This window comes from Salmo salar, chromosome 06 (genome assembly GCF_965601325.2).
Source record: "Salmo salar chromosome 06, fSalSal1, whole genome shotgun sequence".
Classification (NCBI taxonomy): domain Eukaryota; kingdom Metazoa; phylum Chordata; class Actinopteri; order Salmoniformes; family Salmonidae; genus Salmo; species Salmo salar.
Genome location: NC_138296.1, coordinates 66,150,868 through 66,173,880, shown reverse-complemented (window position 1 = coordinate 66,173,880; position 23,013 = coordinate 66,150,868). Strand labels below are relative to the sequence as shown.

Here is a 23,013-nt window from a genome sequence, read left to right as displayed (position 1 = left end):
CATATTATTGTGTACCTCGTTTCAAAAACACTGGCCTTTGACCTTTTCCTCTATAAGGACACACACACACTTGCTATTATTTCCCAGGCATTACTAATTAGATTTTTAGATGAACTGAGCGTAAATGGAACAAATAATAATCTCGTGACTTGCTCGAGTGTATGCCTGTTTGTTGGTCCTTTACTACAGCTCTGTACTGAATATGCAGATATTTAACGATATTGCGCTGGAGTGGCTCTGCATTTGGCTCTTCCAGCGTATGTGTGCCCATGCGTGTTCTCCCCTGTCACGGTGCCAGTGTGTAGGTGTCGACGGAGCAGCGAATGGGGCTGATTTGGAATGTGCTCTCTCTGGGGGACAGCTCTTTCTTCCAGCTGAGGCAGAAATGACAGCTCCCACTATTGTATTTTACTACAAATACAATCAAATAGAAAGATTCCACAAGTGGCCTGAGAGGTTGAGAGGTGTGTTTTCCGGACTGATGCCTAAAATGGTGCTCCATCGGGAATAGGGTGTTTATTTCAAAAAGTAGAGCAGCATATGGGAATAAAGGAGGACGTCATTGGCCAGAAGAGATGCACGTTATGGAGAATGGGGTGTCGTTTGAGACACATCCTCTGTACAACACTGTACAGTAAGCCCAGTGAGGAAGCTTAGTATCCTTAACCAGCTGTTGATGAATGAGAGGAGCCAAGGCCATGTGTCACAATGGCTGATGGAGGGTGTTTTTCAATCCTCTCCTTATATAAATCAGACTGGAAGCCCTTGATGTGCCTCACACTGCTAGAGAGACTGGAGTATAATGAGTTTAGAAGGTGACAACTCTGTGGGAGTCAGTGGGATGCAGAGATGGGTCTGTGGGTGATGGGGACACCTGTTGATCTGCTGTTGTAGCTAGGGACAGGAGTTTTACATGACCACGTGAGCTTCTGTTCTCTGGCCATGCAGTGCTGTGAATGTACTGTACTGTAGTACACTAGTTGTGTTCCAATGCCCTTTCCGGTCAGTGGTTTAGTATCTGTGCTGTAATGCCAGTGTCTAGTAACAATGTCTTCTTCCCTGTCTCTCCTCTCCAGGGAACTTCTTGTAACGCTGGCTCTGGGCCAGGTCCTGTCTCTGCTCATCTGTGGCATCGGGCTGACCAGCAAGTACCTGGCTGATGACTACCACGCCAACACGCCCGTGTTCCAGAGCTTTCTCAACTACATCCTACTGTTCCTGGTCTACACCACCACGCTCGCCGTCAGGCAAGGTGTGACAATGGACATACATGCACTTACACACATGCAGCTGGACACAACAGGCATCAGTTGCTCAGGTCACACCTGAGTGCAAATAGAGACTATACCAGGATTAGTTTGAATCCTACTAGATGAATATTATATTGTGTACTCATCACTTTCTCAACAATAAGGGATAGGTAAACGCCCCTGTCCTCAATAGCTACTGCATAATGGAATACAGCTCGGATTGTGTACAAACATCTTTGTTCTCAATGATATGTTTGAAGAGAGGAGCTCTTGTTCTCTACTGACCTTCTGGGTGACCTCTTGGAGTGCTCACAGGGAACATTTCAAAACAAGCAGCAGGTTTCTTTGTGAAAGACTATCACTGTGTGTGTTGTGTAAGAGTGTATGGTGTGTGTGTGTGTGTGTGTGTGTGTGTGTGTGTGTGTGTGTGGAGCACACTGAAAGGCCATCTGAGTGGAACACCTGCGGGGGGTGTCAGTGCTAACTTACTCTCAGCATCGCATGTTGTGCCTGAGTGGCCATTGTCACAATATTTATCCTAACAACTGTAGATTGTAGATTCCAGGTGAAGAACAGTGAGCTGATTTGGTTTTAGACAACAGATTGCACAGAGGAAGAGGATTCCTATGGAGAAGTTAAACATACTCGAGTTGAATTAACTATTGTAGCACTGAAGTAGAGGTCTGCACGGGACTGATTTATTCATCCCTCTCCCGCAGCTTTTCATACCGAAGCTTTTCATACCGCACGCACCCACACCTGCTGGCTTTCTGTCCCACTCCCACCAGCTACCACAAGAACTGGTCCCAAACCCAACCCCCAAATGCTATTTTAGGTATATGTGACGCAGTTCCCTTTTTTCAAAATGTTTATCGTTTTTTATTTATTTAAATTGAACCTTTTATTTAACTAGGCAAGTCAGTTAAGAACAAATTCTTATTTACAATGACGGTACTTGTTAAGCTTTTCAGTTCTGCCCACAAATGTTCTATAGGATTGAGGTCAGGGCCACTCCAATACCTTGACTTTGTTGTCCTTAAGCCATTTTGCCACAACTTTGGAGGTATGCTTGGGGTCATGGTCCATTTGGAAGACCCATTTGCGACCAAGCTTTAACTTCCTGACTGATGTCTTGAGATGTTGCTTCAATATATCCACATCATTTTCCTGCCTCATGATGCCATCTATTTTGTGAAGTGCACCAGTCCCTCCTGCAGAAAAGCGCCCCCACAACATGATGCTGCCACCCCCGTGCTTCACGGTTGGGATGGTGTTCTTCGGCTTGCAAGCCTCCCCCTTTTTCCTCCAAACGTAACGATGGTCATTATGGCCAAACAGTTTTATTTTTGTTTCATCAGACCAGAGGACATTTCTCCAAAAAGTACGATCTTTGAACCCATGTGCAGTTGCAAACCGTAGTCTGGCTTTTTTATGGTGGTTTTGGAGCATTGGCGTCTTCCTTGCTGAGCGGCCTTTCAGGTTATGTCGATATAGGACTCGTTTTACTGTGGATATAGATACTTTGTACCTGTTGCCTCCAGCATCTTCACAAGGTCCTTTGCTGTTGTTCTGGGTTTGATTTGCACTTTTCGCACCAAAGTACGTTCATCTCTAGGAGACAGAACGTGTCTCCTTCCAGAGCGGTATGACGGCTGCGTGGTCCCATGGTGTTTATACTTGCGTACTATTGTTTGTACAGATGAACGTGTTACCTTCAGATGTTTGGAAATTGCTTCCAAGGATGAACCAGACTTGTGGAGGTCTACAAATCTTTTGATTTTCCCATGATGTCAAGCAAAGAGGCACTGAGTTTGAAGGTAGGCCTTGAAATACATCCACATATACACTGCCAAATGACTCAAATGATGTCAATTAGCCAGCTTCTAAAGCTGATGTCAATCAGAAGCTGATGTCAATCAGAAGCTTCTAAAGCCATGACATAATTTTCAGAAATTTTCCAAGCTGTTTAAAGGCACAGTCAACTTAGTGTATGTAAACTTCTAACCCACTGGAATTGTGATACAGTGAATTATAAATGAAATAATCTGTCTGTAAACAATTGTTGGATAAATTACTTGTGTCATGCACAAAGTAGATGTCCTAACCGACTTGCCAAAACTATAGTTTGTTTACAAGAAATTTGTGGAGTGGTTGAAAAACGAGTTTTAATGACTCCACCCTAAGTGTATGTAAAATTCCGACTTCAACTGTATATGCAGTACCAGTAAAAAAATAAATTGGACACACCTACTCATTCAAGGGTTTCTTTATTTTTTACTATTTTCTACTTTGTAGAATAACATCAAACATCAAATCTATGAAATAACACATATGGAGTCATGTGGTAAACAAAAAAGTGTTAAATAATTTATTTTATATTCTTCAATATAGCTCCCTTTGCCTTGATGACAGCTTTGCACACTCTTGGCATTCTCTCAACCAGCTTTTACAATAGTCTTAAAGGAGTTCCCACATATGCTGAGTACTTGTTAACTACTTTTCCTTAACTCTGCGTTCCAACTCATCCCAAACCATCTCAATGGGTTGAGGTCGGGTGATTGTGGAGGTCATCTCATGTAGCACTCCATAACTCTCCTTCTTGGTCAAATAGCCCTTACACAGCCTGGAGGTGTGTTGGGTTGTTGCCCTGTTGAAAACAAATGATAGTCCCACTAAGCTCAAACCAGTTGGGGTGGTTGGAACCGAAAATCTCAAATTTGGACTCAGACCAATGGACAGATATCCACCAGTCTAATGTCCATCAGACCAATGTCCATTGCTCGTGTTTCTTGGCCCAAGCATGTCTTCTTCTTATTGGTGTCCTTTAGTAGTGGGTTCTTTGCAGCAATTCGACCATGAAGGCCTGATTCACGCAGTCTCCCCTGAACAGTTGATGTTGAGATGTGTCTGTTACTTAAACTCAGTGAAGCATTTATTTGGGCTGCTATCTGAGGTGTAGTTAACTCTAATGAACTTATCCTCTGCAGCAGAGGTAACTCTGGGTCTTCCTTTCCTGTGGTGGAGAGCCAGTTTCATCACAGCGCTTGATTTTTGCGACTGCACTTGAACAAACTTTGAAAGTTGTTGAAAATTTCCGGATTGACTGACCTTCATGTCTTAAAGTAATGATGGAGTTTTGTTTATCTTTGCTTATTTAAGCTGTTCTTGCCATAATATGGACTTGGTCTTCTACCAAATAGGGCTATCTTATGTATACTACCCCTACCTTGTCACAACACAACTGATTGGTTCAAACATATTAAGTAGCAAAGAAATTCCACAAATTATTGTTTAACAAGGCATACCTGTTATTTGAAATGCATTCCAGGTGACTTCCTCATGCAGCTGGTTGAGAGAATGCCAACAGTGTGCAAAGCTGTCAAGGCAAAGGGTGGCAACCTTGAAGAATCTGAAATATAAAATATATTTTGATTTGTTTAACACTTTTTTATTTACTACATGATTCCATTTGTGTTATTTCATCATTTTGATGTCTTCACTATTATTCTATAATGTAGAAAATAGTAAAAATAAAGAAAAACCTTTGAATGAGTAGGTGTGTCCAAACCTTTGACTGGTACTGTATATATATATAAACGGTATACATGTGATTGGATGTATAGACAATATGGACAGTATATGGATAGAATATGCAGTATATCTGAAGAATATGAAAGGCAATAGTTAAATAGGATAGGCCTTGACAAGAATACATATCGTGGACTTCAGGAAACAGCAGAGGGAGCACTCCCTATCCACATCGACGGGACAGTAGTGGAGAAGGTGTAAAGTTTTAAGTTCCTTGGCGTACACATCACGGACAAACTGAAATGGTCCACCCACACAGACAGCGTGGTGAAGAAGGCACAACAGCGCCTCTTCAATCTCAGGAGGCTGAAGAAATTTGGCTTGTCACCAAAAACACTAAAACTTTTTCAGATGCACAAACGAGAGCATCATGTCGGGCTGTATCACTGCCTGGTACGGAAACTGCTCCGACCACAACCATAAGGCTCTCCAGAGGGTAGTGAGATCTGCACAACGCATCACCGGGGGCAAACTACCTGCCCTCCAGGACACCTACACCACCCGATGTCACAGGAAGGCCAAAAAGATCATCAAGGACAACAACCACCCGAGCCACTGCAGTAATGTAGGGTATGTAAACATTATGTAAAGTGGCATTGTTTAAAGTGACTAGTGATACATTTATTACATCAAATCTGTAGTCAATTTAATAATACAAAATTGGATGTAATAAATGTATCACTAGTCACTTTAAACAATGCCACTTTACATAATGTTTGCATACCCTACATTACTCATCTCATATGTATATACTGTACTCTATACCATCTACTGCATCTTGCCGTCATACCGCTCAGGAAGGAGATGCGTTCTGTCTCCTAGAGATGAACGTACCTTGGTGCGAAAAGTGCAAATCAAACCCAGAACAACAGCAAATTATGTGGATATATTGAAGCAACATCTCAAGACATCAGTCAGGAAGTTAAAGCTTGGTTGCAAATGGGTCTTCCAAATGGACAATGACCCCTAGCATACTTCCAAAGTTGTGGCAAAATGGCTTAAGGACAACAAAGTCAAGGTATTGGAGTGGCCATCACAAAGCCCAGACCTCAATCCTATAGAACATTTGTGGGCAGAACTGAAAAAGCGTGTGCGAGCAAGGAGGCCTACAAACCTGACTCAGTTACACCAGCTCTGTCAGGAGGAATGGGCCAAAATTCTCCCAACTTATTGTGGGAAGCTTGTGGAAGGCTACCCGAGATGTTTGACCCAAGTTAAAGTATTTAAAGGCAATGCTACCAAATACTAATTGAGTGTATGTAAACTTCTGACCCACTGGGAATGTGATGATAGAAATAAAAGCTGAAATAAATCCTTCTCTCTACTATTATTCTGACATTTCACATTCTTAAAATAAAGTGGAGATCCTAACTGACCTAAAACAGGGAATTTTTACTAGGATTAAATGTCAGGAATTGTGAAAAACTGAGTTTAAATGTATTTGGCTAAGGTGTACGTAAACTTCCGACTTCAACTGTACATAGGGCAGCAGCTTCTAAGGTGCAGGGATGAGTAACCGGGTGGTAGCCGGCTAGTGACAGTGTAGTTGAAATCCAAGCATGATTGAGTTGGAGACGTGTGTGGCCACGCAGTCATGGGTGAACAGGAAGTATAGGAGGGGGATGAGTACGCACCCTTGTGGGGCCCTTGTGTTAAGGATCAGCATAGTGGAGGTGTTGTTGCCTACCTTCACCACCTGGGGGCGGCCCGTCAGGAAGTTCAGGACCCAGTTGCACAGGGCGGGGTTTAGACCCAGGGCCCCGAGTTTAATGACGAGCTTGGAGGGTACTATGATGTTGAAGGCTGAGTTGTAGTCAATAAACAGCATTCTTACATAGGTATTCCTCTTATATAGATGGGATAGGGCAGTGTGATGGCGAATGCGTCATGTGTGGATGAATTGAGTCGGTAAGCAAATTGCAGTGGGTCTAGGCATGTTGGATAAGGTGGAGTTGGTATTATCCTAAACTAGCCCCTCAAAACACTTCATGATGAAAGAAGTGAATGCTATGGGGTGATAGTCATTTAGTTCAGTTACCTTCGCTTTCTTGGGTACAGGAAAAATGGTGGACATCTTGAAGCAAGTGGGGACAACAGACTGGGATATGGAGAAATTGAAGCTGTTTTGCAGATGCTCTGAGGATGCAGCTAGGGATGCCGTCTGGTTAACATATATAATTTCTTACTCACGTCAGCCACGGAGAACGAGAGCCCACAGTCCATGGGAACGGTGGTGGCTGGCGTCAGCGGCACTGTTTCCCTTGAAGTGGGTGAAGGTGTTTAGCTTGTCCGGGGCAAGACGTCCGTGTCCGTGGCTGGTTTTACATTTATAATCCGTGATTGTCTGGAGTTCCTGCCACATATGTCTTGTGTCTGAGCCGTTGAATTGCTACTCCACTTTGTCTCTGTACTGATGTTTTGCCTGTTTGATTGCCAGACGGAGGGCATAACTGGACTGTTTGTACTCAACCATATTCCCAGTCACCTTGTCGTGGTTAAATGAGGTGGTTCAGTTTTGCACGAATGCTGACATCTATTCACGATTTTCAGTTTGGATAGGTTGTAATGGTCACAGTGTGAACAACATCCCCTATACACTTGAACTCAGTCACCGTGTCAGTGTATACATTTCCTGATGAACTCAGTCACCTACTCAGTCATCAATGTTATTCTCAGTGGCAACCTGGAACATATCTCAGTCCGGGTGATCAAAACAATCTTGATTCATGGATTCTGATTGGTCAGACCAGCGTTGAACAGTCCTTACAACGGTACTTCCTGTTTGACTTTCTGTCTATAGGAAGGGAGGTGCAGGATGAAGGTGTGATCTGATTTGCAGAAGGGAGTGCGGGGGAGGGCATTGTAGCTGTCCAGGAAGGGAGAGTAGCAGTGGTCGAGAGTGTTGATCGAGAGTGCAATGTGTTGATAAAACTTTGGTAGCATTTTCCTCAGATTTGCTTTATTAAAGTCCCCAGCTACACTAAATGTGGCCTCAGGATATGTGGTTTCAAGTTTGCACAAAGTCCAGTGTAGTTCCTTGAGAGAAGTTTGTGGTATCGACTTGAGGGGGAATATACACGGCTGTGACGATGACCGAAGAGAATTCTCTCGGGAGGAAATGCAGTCTGCATTTGGTTGTGAGGTATTCTAGGTTGGGTGAACAAAAGGACATGAGTTCCTGTACATTACCACAATCACACCATGAGTAGTTAATCATAAAACATATACCTTTCTTTTTCCCAGAGAGTTCTTAATTCCTGTCTGCGTGATGTACTGAGAAGCCAGCTGGCTGTATGGACTGGGACAGTATATCTGGAGAGAGCCATGATTTTGTGAAACAGAGTATGTTAGGTCCTCGCCCTGAGCTCGTCTATTTTATTGTCCAGGGATTGAAAATTAGCGAGTAATTTACTCGGAAATGGTGGGTGGTATGCACGCCTCCTGAGTTGGACTAAAAGTCCACTCTCAATACCTCTTCTCCACTGGCGGTGTCTTGGGGCAGTCTCTGGGATAAATGTAATTGCCTTGGGGGGTACGAACAAAGGATCCAGTTCAGGAAATTTGTTTTTCTCGTCTAAATGCCGGTGAGTTACCACCGCTCTAATATCCAAAAGTAGTAATGCAAAGGACAAAAAATGCAAAGGACTTTCTGACCTATGAGAAATAGCACAAAAAAATGAAATACTGCAAAGTTGCTTAGGAGCCATGAACAGGGCGACCATGCCTGTTGGCTCCATTTTGCTATCTTGCTATGATCTTGCATGCCCAACTAGGAGAGGAGAGGCAGGCTACTTAACTTGAAGCAGCAAATTCTGAGAGAGTGTGAATAATGTGACAAAGATCTGCTTTTAATACAGTAGGTAGGCTGATGCATACAAAGCATAAAGATGACCGTTTCCAAATAATTTGCGGGAGAACCAAAATATTATAATCCCAAAGTTCAGCTCTGAACCGCAGCATGAAAAATTCAGACCGCGCCACAATGATCTCTGTCGGGACCCGCTGCCCTTTTTGTCCTCATTGCAGTTTCATGCTGTGTAGGAAGTTTTCTTCTTATCCCATGAACATTACTTTGATGTATCCTCAGTATGGTAAAAGGCATCAGCTTTAGTGTTGAAGTTGTCATCATTAGCCTCAGTTTTCTGTTGACGTTTTTGATTCAGAGTGACATGGATGTTGAGGTATAGGTGCATGGAGGGTGAGATATGAGTATCGATGCTGCATGGGAAAACCTGCCACAAGCAGATAGTGAAACCTTTGCCAGGCCTCACCTCAGCTCACTCACACACTATCTTTCTATACACCTTCTCTCCTAGGCTTCCTTGTTTGGATTTTCAACTCACACATCCTAGAATAGAACAAACATGTAAGCGTCTCAGAGAGAGACACATTTAGTTATGCTTTCTAATAGTAGAGCTGAATAGCAGTAGCATCACATAAACTCAGGAAAAAAAGAAACATCCTCTCACTGTCAACTGCGTTTATTTTCAGCAAACTTAACATGTGTAAATATTTGTATGAACATAAGATTCAACAACTGAGACATAAACTGAACAAGTTCCACAGACATGTGACTAACAGAAATTGAATAATGTGTCCCTGAACAAAGGGGAGGTCAAAATCAAAAGTAACGGTCAGTATCTGGTGCGGCCACCAGCTGCATTAAGTACTGCAGTGCATCTCCTCATGGACTGCACCTGATTTGCCAGTTCTTGCTGTGAGATGTTACCCCACTCTTCCACCAAGGCATCTGCAAGTTCCCAGACATTTCTGGCGGGAATGGCCTTAGTCCTCACCCTCCGATCCAACAGGTTCCAGACGTGCTCAATGGGATTGAGATCCGGGCTCTTCGCAGGCCATGGCAGAACACTGACATTCCTGTCTTGCAGGAAATCACACACAGAACGAGCTGTATGGCTGGTGGCATTGTCATGCTGGAGGGTCATGTCAGGATGAGCCTGCAGGAAGGGTACCACATGAGGGAGGAGGATGTGTTCCCTGTAACGCACAGCGTTGAGATTGCCTGCAATGACAACAAGCTCAGTCCGATGATGCTGTGACACACTGCCCCAGACCATAACGGACCGTCCACCTCCAAATCGATCCCGCTCCAGAGTACAATCCTCGGTGTAATGCTCATTCCTTCGACGATGAACGCGAATCCGACCATCACCCCTGGTGAGACAAAACCACGACTCGTCAGTGAAGAGTACTTTTTGCCAGTCCTGTCTGGTCCAGCGACGGTGGGTTTGTGCCCATAGGCGACGTTGTTGCCGGTGATGCCTGGTGAGGACCTGCCTTACAACAGGCCTACAAGCCCTCAGTCCAGCCTCTCTCAGCCTATTGCAGACCGTCTGAGCACTGATGGAGCGATTGTGCGTTCCTGGTGTAACTCGGGCAGTTGTTGTTGCCATCCTGTACCTGTCCCGCAGGTGTGATGTTCGGATGTACCGATCCTGTGCAGGTGTTGTTACACGTGGTCTGCCACTGCGAGGACGATCAGCTGTCCATCCTGTCTCCCTGTAGCGCCGTCTTAGGGATCTTACAGTACAGACATTGCAATTTATTGCCCTGGCCACATCTGCAGTCCTCATGCCTTCTTGCAGCATGCCTAAGGCACGTTCACACAGACAAGCAGGGACCCTGGGCATCTTTCTTTTGGTGTTTTTCAGAGTCAGTAGAAGGCCTCTTTAGTGTCCTAAGTTTTCATAACTGTGACCTTAATTGCCTACCATCTGTAAGCTGTTAGTGTCTTAACGACCGTTCCACAGGTGCATGTTCATTCATTGTTTATGGTTCATTGAACAAGCATGGGAAATAGTGTCTAAACCCTTTACAATGAAGATCTGTGAAGTTATTTGGATTTTTACAAATTATCTTTAAAAGACAGGGTCCTGAAAAAGGGACAGTTGCTTTTTTTGCTGAGTTTATATGTTCCTCTCTGATTCTCTACATGTAACACAGCCTTCTTTCTGTGTTGGCTTCAATCACTCCTATTCTGTTCATGCAGGTCTGTTACAGCCAGAATCACTGAAGGCTGAATATTCAGTGTTATGCTAGCTTGGCCCTTTGAAGGATCTGCTCTGTCTCTGGTGATTCGGTCTTGAAAAAAGCAGATGCAATGCACTAGAACCATACAGGTGTCATAAAAAAAATGTAAAGGAACGGTAGTTGTTGTTCAACCAAATGTAAATTATTACTATTATATTTTTTTTAGGTCGTAGATCAGCTTTAATATTGCAGATAGATTGTGGCTTCTATCAATGTAAGTTGATATCAAGAAAATGGACAGAGGCTAAGTTTTCTCTTTGCGTGACCAGCATACCCGACATGTGCTATATACTGAACAAAAATATGAACGTAATATGTAATATGAGCTGATTAAACAGCATGATCATTACACAGGTGCACCTTGTGCTGGGGACAATAAAAGGCCACTCTAAAATGTACTGTTTTGTCACACAACACAATGCCACAGATGTCTCAAGTTTTGAGGGAGCGTGCAATTGGCATGCTGGCTGCAGGAATGTCTACCGAGCTGTTGCCAGAGATGTTGATTTCTCTACCATAAGCCGCCTCCAATGTTGTTTTATAGAATTTGGCAGCCCAGGACCTCCATATCAGGCTTCTTAACCTGCGGAATTGTCTGAGACCAGCCACCCAGACAATTGATGAAAATTAAGATTATTTCTGTCTGTAATAAAGCCCTTCTGTGAGGAAAAACTCATTCTGATTGGCTGGGCCTGGCTCCTATGCCCTCCCAGGCCCACCTATGGCTGTGCCCCTGCCCAGTCATGGGAAATCAATAGATTAGGGCCCAATTAATTTATTTCAATTGACTGATTTCCTTATATGAACTGAAACCCAGTAGAATCGTTGAAATTGTTGCATGTTGCGTTTATATTTTTGTTCAGTGTAGTATAGTAATACTTGATCCCAAGTATACCGGAGTCAGGATTGGCTATGTTGAGGGGTTAGAGTAGAGCATGACCCATGTTTTTGATTAGACAAAACTGTCATCCTCTTAAATTAGAATGTAGGCTGTTAAAACCTGTTGGGGCTACAGGTTAGCAATGAACCCCGAGACGGGATTGCTAACAAGGCTGGAAATTCAAAACATCAAAAATCTAATAATTTCAATTTTCTCAAACAATCAACTATTTTACACAATTTAAAAGATAAACATCTCCTTAATCTAACCACATTGTTCGATTTTCAAAGAGGCTTTACGGCAAAAGCATAAAGTTAGATTATGTTAGGACAGTACATAGCAACAAAAGTACAAACATCCAGTTTCAATTCAAGGTCAGGCGTCACCAAAAGCAGAAACCAGCTAAAATTATGCACCAACCTTTGACAATCTCCATCAGATGACACTCCTAGGACATTATGTTATACAATACATGCATTTTTTGTTCCATCAAGTTCATATTTATATCCAAAAACAGCATTTTACAGTAGCGTGAAATTCAGATTTTTTTCTTCTCTGAAATGCTTCCGGTGAACATAACAAAATTACTATTCGAAAACATTGGTAAATTATAATATTGTCATTCAAAGAAGAATATATTATCATCTCGTAATTGCTACCGAATAGCCAGATCTCAAAATAACTTTACTGGGAAATCACATTTTGCAATAAACGGGGTGCTATGCTAAGAACAATAAGCTATGCTATACAGTTAGCATCATCTAATATCGATAATAACATTGTAAATATCCCCTTACCTTTGATTATCTCCATCAGAAGGCACTGCCAGGAATCCCAGGTCCAGAACAAATGTGGTTTCTTTTGACAAAGTTCATAATTTATGTCCAAATAACACCAAGTAGTTAGCGTTCATTATGCTCCCACAAAACGTGGTGGGGGGGGTTTAAAATCACGCCGAAAAGCTAAAAAAACCTAGTAAATAATCTATTTACGTTCGTTCAAACATGTCAAACGTTGTTTAGCATTAATCTTTTGGTCCATTTTTAACGTTAAACATCAGTAATATTTTCACACAACCTATCCTATGTCTAGATAAACAATTATGACAAACTCACGCTTCTCAGATTTATGCGCAGGCGCAAAAAAATGAAGTGACGACATGTCAACTTCCTTGCATTCTAATTTGCTCTCTGTTTATCATAGACGCTTCAAACAACTTTATAAAGATCGTTGACATCTAGTGGAAGCCGTAGGAGTTGCGAAATGAATCCTTTCTCACTATGGTATCTATAAAACATTGACACTAAATAGTACAGTCACAAAATTCACATTTTTTTTAAATCTATTTTTCACAGGTTTTTGCCTGCAATATGAGTTTTGTTATACTTACAGACACCATTCAAACTGTTTTAGAAAATTCAGAGTGTTTTCTATCCGAATGTGTTAATAATATGCATATCCTAGCTTCTGAGTTGGTGTAGAAGGCAGTTAAAAATGGGCACATATTTTTTTCAAAATTTCTCAATACTGCCCCCTAGCCCCAACAGGTTTTAACAGACAAGCAATCTCATTATTTCCAAGCAAGCTGTTCTCTGTTAGTGTGGCTACTTGTCCAAGAGGCTCCTGGCCAAATTGGTCCCATTCTGTGTCGTGTAAGGCAGGGCCTAGCTGTAGTTGAGAGCCTCAGTAAGCATTGACCATGCACAGAATGAATAGTGATAATTGAGTGCCTTACTGGAAGGACCAACAACAGGAGCAGCTGCCTGCCCCGGCACTGCAGCCAACAGCCCGACAGTTCTGTTGTCCCATTCACTTGTAGCTAAAGTTGAAACAGTAACAGATAAACAGCTATGAATAAATTCATAACCCTCTCATAACCAACTATACACTGAGTGTACAAAACATTAAGAACACCTTCCCGGGGGATTACGGTGCTACATTGCGGCCCAGGTGCCTGCAGGCTGGCTTCGGTCGTCAGTTGAACAGTGTTCCCCCAACACATTGGTACAGCTGGCTTCTGTGTTAAGCGGGCGGGGGTTAAGTAGCACGTTTCGGAGGACACATGACTTGACCTTCACCTCTCCCGAGCCCGTTGGGGAGTTGCAGCGATGAGACAAGATCGATAAATAACACCTGCCTAATATTGAGTTGTATCCATGTTGGCTCCAATGCTTCACACAGTTGTGTCAAGTTGGCTGGGTGTCCTTTGGGTGGTGGACCATTCTTGATACACACGGAAAACTGTTGAGCGTGAAAACCCAGCTGCGTTGCAGTTCTTAACACAAACCGGTGCGCCTAGCACCTACTACCATACCCCATTCAAAGGCACTTACATCTTTTGTCTTGTCCATTCAACCTCTGAATGGTACACATACACAATCCATGTCTCAATTGTCTCTCCGTGTCTCAATTGTGTCAAGGCTTACATTTATTTTTTTTTACGTGTATTTATCAAGACATTTTTGCAAATTTGTGATAAAAAACCCTGCAATATGACATTTACATAAGTATTCAGACCCTTTACTCAGTACTTTGTTGAAGAACCTTTGGTAGCGATTACAGCCTTGAGTCTTCCTGGGTATGACGCTACAAGCTTGGCACACCTGTATTTGGGGAACTCTTCTCTGCAGATCCTCTCAAGCTCTGTCAGGTTGGATGGGGAGTGTCGCTGCACAGCTATTTTCAGGTCTCTCCAGGAGATGTTCGATCGGGTTCAAGTCCGGGCTCTAGCTGGGCCACTCAACAACATTCAGAGACTTGTCCCGAAGCCACTCCTGCGTTGTTTTGGCTGTGTGTTTAGGGTCGTTGTCCTGTTGGAGGTGAACCTTCGCCCCAGTCTGAGGTCCTGAGCGCTCTGTAGCAGGTTTTCATCAAGGATCTCTGTACTTTGCTCTGTTTATCTTTGCCTCGATCCTGACTAGTCTCCCAGTCCCTGGCGCTGAAAAACATCCCTACAGTAATGCTGCCACCACCATGCTTCACCGTAGGGAATGGTGCCAGGTTTCCTCCAGACGTGACGCTTGGCATTCAGGCTAATATTGGTTTCATCAGACCAGATAATCTTGTTTCTCATGGTCTGAGAGTCTTTAGGTGCCTTTTGGCAAACTCCAAGCGGGCTGTCATGTGCCTTTTACTGAGGAGTGGCTTCCGTCTGGCCACTACCATAAAGGCCTAGTTGGTAGAGTACTGCAGAGATAGTTGTCCTTCATCTCCACAGAGGAGCACTAGAGCTCTGTCAGCGTGACCATCGGGTTCTTGATCACCTCCCTGACCAAGGACCTTCTCTCCCAATTGGTTACAAACATCTTCCATTTAAGAATGATTGAGGTCACTGTGTTTGTGGGGACCTTCAATGGTGCAGAAATGTTTTGGTACTCTTCCCCAGATCTGTGCCTCGACACAATTCTGTCTCAGAGCTCTACGGACAATTCCTTCGACCTCATGGCTTGGTTTTTATTCTGGCATGCACTGTCAACTGTGGGACCTTATATAGACAGGTGAGTGCCTTTCCAAATCATGTCCAATCAATTGAATTTACCACAGGTGGACTCCAATCAAGTTGTAGAAACATCTCAAGGATGATCAATGGAAACAGGATGCACCTGAGCTCAATTTCGAGTCTCATAGCAAAAGGGTCTGAATACTTATGTAAATAAGGTATTTCTGTTTTTAATACATTTGCAGAAATTTCTAAAAACCTGTTTTTGTTTTGTCATTATGGGATATTGTGTGTAGATTGCTGTAGGTCCATTTTTGAATAAGGCTGTAACGTAACAAAATGTGGAATATATACTGTATGTATATAATATATACTGTATGTAATGGACAAAGTTCATAATATTTTGTACACAAAGTATCTTTTTTGATCAAACCACCAGTTTATTCTGAGCTACACTGAACTAAAACATCGACAACAAACATATAGCCTACCCAACAGTGCTTAAAGGTCCAATGAAGCTGTTTTTATCTCAATATCAAATAATTTATGGGTAACAATTATTTTGTATTTATTTTATTTATTTAACCTTTATAATAACTAGGCATGTCAGTTAAGAACAAATTTTTATTTACAATGACGGCCTACTCCGGCCAAACCCGGACGACGCTGGGCCAATTGTGCACCGCCCTATGGGACTCCCAATTATGGCCAGATGTGATACAGCCTGGAATCGAACCAGGAACTGCAGTGACACCTCTTGCACTGAGATGCAGTGCCTTAGACTGCTGCGCCACTCGGGAGCACTCAAATTAAGTACCTTACTCTGAATGTTTTCGATTAAAACTGTCAAAAACAAACAAAAATAACTTCTTAGCAATTTCTCAAGCAAGACTTTTGCTTGGACTGTCTGGGAGTGGTCTGAGTGTGTAGGGGGAAACTGATGTCACCAGGCATGCCAAAACTCCATCCCAACAAAACAGGTAGAAATTTCAGGCCGTCTTTTTCAACAACTCTTTATTATCGTATCATAATTTTCACAATTTCCCAGTATTATTCCAACCTCATAGTGTGAAAATATATATAAAACACAGGAAATCACGTTTTTGACTGCACTGGGCCTTTAAAGTGCAACCACATATTTACTTTGACCTTAAAGTGCTTTCACCACACCGTCCCACTGGTTTGAATTCACTATCCACTAGTCCACAGATTTCCTCCTAGCCTTTGGCTCCGACCGCCACTTACTGTAAGTGTAAGCAGCAGCACCTCTGTTATTCCAGACTGAAATGAATGGGGGCTCAGTTCCTCTCCCTCCTTCTCCTTCCTCTCTGCTCCCCATAGGGCTTCCTGACCTGCTCGTCCTCACTCAAATTCGATTTATACTGTAGCCCAGAATTGGGGTCACAGAAGGAGGAGAACAGGAGAGGGCTGAGCTGGCACTCCTCCAAGGTGTCTCTCTCTCTCTCTTCCGCTCTCTCTCTTTCTCTCTCCCCTCTCTCTCTTTATCCCCTCTTCTCTCTCTCTCTCCTCCCTTTCCTCTCTCTCAGAAGTGCATGACTTATCACAGGAAGTGAGGGGAGGTGATTATTCACATTAATACGCTTAGACGATTATTAATTACATTGGGTTCATGCTGATGGCTGATAGCAAGGCTTTTCTCAGGCTGCACCATCAGTGGTGGCTGCCTTTCCCTATTAAACCACATTTATATTACAGCAATTACCCAGCACTGAGCCCCACTGATATTAAATACACAGAGACAGAGCTAGTTTTAATGTGCCAAAGAATACGTTTAGCATTTTTATTAACTCAAGGAGCTGACGACGATCTAGATGAGAAGTTTTTGAAATGTCATCCAATGTAAAATAGATTTTAAAATGAGATATTTTATTGTTGTAGAGACATGTTTTGTGCTCACTGTCAATGAAAACAGAACAGGTCTTGGTGTGGCACAGTAGGTGACAGAATGATCTAATATCTGAGGGACCCATCCTTCCACTGCCTCCATGGGTGCTAATGTGACTCATACAGCATACAGACACCCGAAACAGGAAATGCCACCTTGTATCAGAATCTCTCATTTGCCACCATAGGGACCAACATGCCTGGCCGGCCCTCTCTTCTCTGACACAATAATGGCGCCCAAACTTATGGTCCAGCAGGCTCAGCCATTGTTTTTTCAGGATTAGCAGATTAATGGGAATGGCTGCCAGCATTCTTCTTTACCAATCTGTCAGAGCGGGGGGGCGGGACTGGCTTTTTCCAGGTGGAGACCCATCCAAGAGAAATGACTGAACAGCCATAAATAACGGTTCAAATCACTGAAAAGCTCAGAACAGTTGTAGGGCGGAGAACCTGTGGGTGGGTTTAGGATGGGAGGGTTGTGCTGAAACACTTTCTATTTTTGTTGCACTAACTGTCGCGTCCATCTGTGCTTAACTGGTGCTCAGAAACAAAATGCCAGGAAACCATAAGGATACTCTCAATTAATAATTGCAGGTTATATAACCAAGTTTATACAGTTGAAGTCAGATGTTTACATACACCTTAGCCAAATACATTTCAACTCAGTTTTTCACAATTCCTGACATTTAATCCTAGTAAAAACTCAGTCTTAGGTCAGTCAGGATCACCACTTTATTTTAAGAATGTGAAATGTCAGAATAATAGTAGAGAAAATGATTTATTTCAGCTTTTACATTTTAGTCATTTAGCAGACGCTCTTATCCAGGGCGACTTACAGTAGTGAATGCATACATTTCAAACATTTTTTCCCCCGTACTGGTCCCCCATGGGAATCGAACCCACAACCCTGGCGTTGCAAACACCATGCTCTACCAACTGAGCCACACGGGACCGTTTATTTCTTTCATCACATTCCCAGTGGGTCAGAAGTTTACATACACTCAATTAGTATTTGGTAGCATTGCCTTTAAATTGTTTAACTTGGGTCAAACGTTTCGGGTAGCCTTCCACAAGCTTCCCACAATAAGTTTGGTGAATTTTGGCCCATTCCTCCTGACAGAGCTGGTGTAACTGAGTCAGGTTTGTAGGCCTTGCTCACACACACTTTTTCAATTCTGCCAACAAATGTTCTATAGGATTGAGGTCAGGGCTTTGTGATGGCCACTCCAATACCTTGACTTTGTTGTCCTTAAGCCATTTTGCCACAACTTTGAAAGTATGCTTGGGGTTATTGTCCATTTGGAAGACCCATTTGCAACCAAGCTTTAACTTCCTGACTGATGTCTTGAGATGTTGCTTCAATATATCCACATAAATTTCCCTTCCTCATGATGCCATCTATTTTGTGAAGTGCACCAGTCCCTCCTGCAGCAAAGCACCCACACAATATGATGCTGCCACCCCCCTGCTTCACGGTTGGGATGGTGTTCTTCAGCTTGCAAGCGTTTGTTACCTAATTAATCACTTCTAAGTGAAATTCAATGTATTGATTTGTAAGTAAAGAGATGTGTTTGCCATGAAGCCTAAAAAACTGGGAAGCCTCCACTATTGGTCTCTACTATAGAAATACAGACAGAGAATACATGTCAAGGCCGTAATGGATTCACACCATGTGACCATAATATACTGTATATATAGTATATAATATACTGTATATGGTGACTGACAAGGTGATAGTACACAATAGTTATCTGTGGTGTAGGCCTATACTCTAACAGACAGAGGGACTGTAATAACATGGCTACTAGGGTAGAGAGGTTAGCTCTCTTCAGAAAAAGCCTTAACACAGCAGCATTCTCTCAGTGTAATACGTAATAAATGTTAGCCCACAAGGAAAACAGCCCTGACATCGCAGGCTGAATGATGCAATGCACCTGCAATGACTTAATGCACTTACAGTATGTTACAATGTAGCAATACCCACAGCCTACCTCTTTTTTTTCTCCATCAATATTTTAACTTCTCTATGGGATGTTCAATCAATCATCTCCTTATCTCCCTGGACTGTCCTTGACTGTCGACTCAGGTTTTTGTCAGGCATTTTATACTTCAGTGCTTTTAGTTGTGTTGAATTGGACTGAATATAAATGTGTGGGTGAATGCTCTAGTTATCTCTTCAGTGTGTGTGTGTGTGTGTGTGTGTGTGTGTGTGTGTGTGTGTGTGTGTGTGTGTGTGTGTGTGTGTGTGTGTGTGTGTGTGTGTGTGTGTGTGTGTGTGTGTGTGTGTGTCTGAGGTGCGCCTCTGACTCTGTTTATTTTGGGGAGAGTTTGGTGGAGTTATCTATGGTCAGTACTCTTCTTTACCTCCCGTGGTATCTTCCTTCAGGAGCCTGCCGGTACTTGGTCAGGTCAATGCCTGCATCCGCCCAGCAGGTGATTGCCTCTGTGAGCTCACTCTTATATTGTTCTTTAGGAGGGAGGCTCTGCCCTTCCCAGCCTATTGACAGCAGAGGAGACTCAATAAGCAACGGGGTGTTGCTGCAGGGACAATCTCAGCAGAATATACAGTATACGGCTGATTGTGCTTCTGTTCCCATAAGCAAATAATCAATAATGTAATAACTTATGTCTATATCAGGGTTGGGGATAGAAGGAGGAGAGAGGAGGTACTAAGTAGCCTATGCTTGCTTATCTAACCGCACACTTTGCCATATTAAGAGTGTTTTAGGAGTTTTATGATAGAGTTTAAAAAAATATTCCATTGTAGTGGCGACCCGTCATTCAGGGCGGGTGGGGCTGATGGGTCGCCACTGCTATGGAATATGGATGGACCTTTCTACATAGGCCTCATTCTTAATCAAGTCTTTAACCTCATTCTTAATCAAGTCTTTAACCTCATTCTTAATCAAGTCTTTAACCTCATTCTTAATCAAGTCTTTAACCTCATTCTTAATCAAGTCTTTAATCATGTGTTTTGAGCCCCAGCTGTTTAGCAAAAAAATAAACAGTAATGTTTTTATTTTGGTTGTTGTTGCCTGTTTTGCATATTATTTTGGCAATAATACATGCCACATATCAGTTTGCAAACAATGTAAAACAATGTTTATTGAGTTAATAAAGCTGCATACAAACCTGGTTTATTTTTTGCATTCTTGAGTAAGGCAGCTCCAAAATGCAGGTGTTTCAGCCTAGCTCAGTGCTTTCTGTGGTGGAGGGGCAGCTAGTGGAAAATACAGAGCATAGGGGTTGGTAATCTTCTCTAGTTGTGCCGTGACTGGCTCAGTGTTCTGTCACTCATGGGGACACTACGTCACCGCAAAATCTACAGGAAGAGCTAGAAAGTTCAAGCCCCCTTGGATGCTGGCATAGATTTACATTAGAAGTGCCCGTCCAAGAAGGCTCAAGGTCATTGGCCCCAGATAAAATGATGTCAAATCACGTTATATCTACTTTAGCTTTGATTGGACTGATCATGTCAACATCATACTTTCAAAATCTTAGCTAGCTAGACAAGCAGTCATCATGATGAATCACGTTGACAATCTACTGGTAAATCCTATTCATTCCTTGTCATATGAAGAGAAATTATAGACAAAACGTATCGGTGCTCATCGGCTATTGGACATAAACATTACACAACAAGTTTGAAATCGCAAATTCAACAATGAGTGGTTTGGAAGGAATCATTGGCTCACTACAAGCGTTGCAAAGCAATCACTATTTTGCTTCCCCAGCAATTCGGTGGAGAGGGTGTGTGATCCAAGTCTGGGTTTAAGGGTCTCTTTTCCAAGATTAAAAAGATAAACATTCACACGCAACACCATGGGCCAGAAATGGTTGAATACATTGGCCATGCTGTCAATCCAGCATGACTTCTGCCGCGTTCAAAGCTACTGGAAACTCGGAACTGGAAAATCTCAGTGAGTTCAAGACAGCTGTGAACTCTGAAAATAATTTGCTCCGACTGGGAAAATACGTTTTGAATGGTCATCCAACTCAGAATTCTAAGTCGGGCCCTTTCTTGAGCTCCGACCTGAAGATCACTGACGTCATGATTTGACCTTGTTTTCCGAGTTCCCAGATGTCTTGAAAGCACCATTTTTTCCCCCCTTTTTTTCTCCTACGGCCCCTTTATTTGTCATACCGTTCTGACTTGGTGTACAGGGAGAATACTGTAAGAACGGTTCTAAATTCTGCTGCTGTACATTTCAAAAGTGCTGAACAAATATTTATATTGACTACGTCCGTCTTAGCTCGCTCATTAATGTCTTAATCTTAGCCTCTTATCCGCTCATCGTTCCCTTATGCCATAGCTTGTACATCTCAATTGTCAGTAGAAACCACATTTGTTTAAGCAAGTCACCATATCAGCTCTGTTTTTTTTTTTAAAGGCAGTAAATAAGGCCGAATTAACTGTTTCACTGCCAGACAAGCCTACGCTGATAGCCAGGTGTTGCGGTGGTAAGAATTCATAGAGTGAAAAAAAAAAGGAAAAGAAATCTCCGCTGTTGGGACAGCTTTATGTAGGCCCTAACAGTTTGTCACCGTTATAGTGCAATTAATGTATTGTTTAGTGTTGTGTTGTGTAATGGCTTTGCTGGCATGCATCACATTTTTGGGGGGAGTTTGCCCCACCAAGATTTACATGCTAAAATCGCCACTGTTCCATTGTGAGATATCCAATCAGTGATTCCATTGAGTCTGGATAAATTGGTATTGAATGAACGGTGTGATGGTATTGTCTGGTAGTAGGTGGAAAATAAAGGTAGCATGTTCATGAAAAATGATTATGTCGAATACAATGGCTATAATGACCTCTAGAGGGATGTGTGTTTAGTACCTCTCTCAGTCTCTCTCCATCTTTCTGAGTACTCCTCTGTATGGTCTCGGAGTCCCACAGTGTGTGTGTGCCACCACTCGACAGGTGGGGTGTCATAATCTTGTCATTATTTGTTAGCTTGCCGAGTGTCTCACACACTGTGTGTTGTAACTGAGGTAGTCCAGGTGAAGTGGGCCTTCTCAAGGGCACTGTGTGTGTGTGTGTGTGTGTGTGTGTGTGTGTGTGTGTGTGTGTGTGTGTGTGTGTGTGTCAGGGTTGGTCTCAATTCAGAATTGCATTGAGAATGTCTCATAAATTCCAATTCAATTCTTGAATTTGAATTGAAGTAGGAAACAGGATACAAAATTGCAATTCAAATTTGAATGAAAGGAAATATAAGTGAATGAAATTCAAATGCCTTCTATATTAGGTGTAGCGTATATAAAAATACACAGAACAAAAATATAAACACAGCATGCAACAATTGTAAAGATTTTACTGAGTTACAGTTCATATCAGGAAATCAGTCAATTGAAATCAATGAATTAGGCCCTAATCTATGGATTTCACATGACTGGGAATACAGATATGCATTAATCAGGCTGTTGATTGTGTCCTGTGGAATGTTGTCCCACTCCTCTTCAATGGGTGTGCGAAGTTTCTGGATATTGGCTGGAACTGGACAACGCTGTAATACACATCCATATAGAGCATCCCAAACATGCTCAATGGGTGACATGTCTGGAGAATATACAGGCCATGGAAGAACTGGGACATGTTCAACTTGCAGGAATTGTGTACAGATCCTTGTGACATGGGCATTATCATGCTGAAACATGAGGTGATGGTGGTGGATGAATGGCACGACAATGGGCCTCAGGATCTCGTCACGGTATCTCTGTGCATTCAAATTGCCATCGATAAAATGCAATTGCCTTCGTTGTCCGTAGCTTATGTCTGCCCATACCATAACCCCACTGCCACCATGGGGCACTCTGTTCCCAACGTTGACATCAGCATACCACTCAACCACACAACACCATACACACTGTCTGCCATCTGCCCGGTACAGTTGAAACCA

General features: G+C 42.7%; 1 protein-coding gene across 1 annotated transcript in view; it reads left to right on the top strand.

The window, feature by feature from the left end:
• slc35f1 (solute carrier family 35 member F1) overlaps nt 1–23,013 on the top strand; it is a 117,690-nt gene that overhangs the window by 51,053 nt on the left and 43,624 nt on the right. Inside the window, exon 2 of the mRNA XM_014205138.3 lies at nt 1,077–1,252. Coding sequence (XP_014060613.1) covers nt 1,077–1,252 — 176 coding nt within the window. The remainder of the gene's footprint in view (nt 1–1,076; nt 1,253–23,013) is intronic.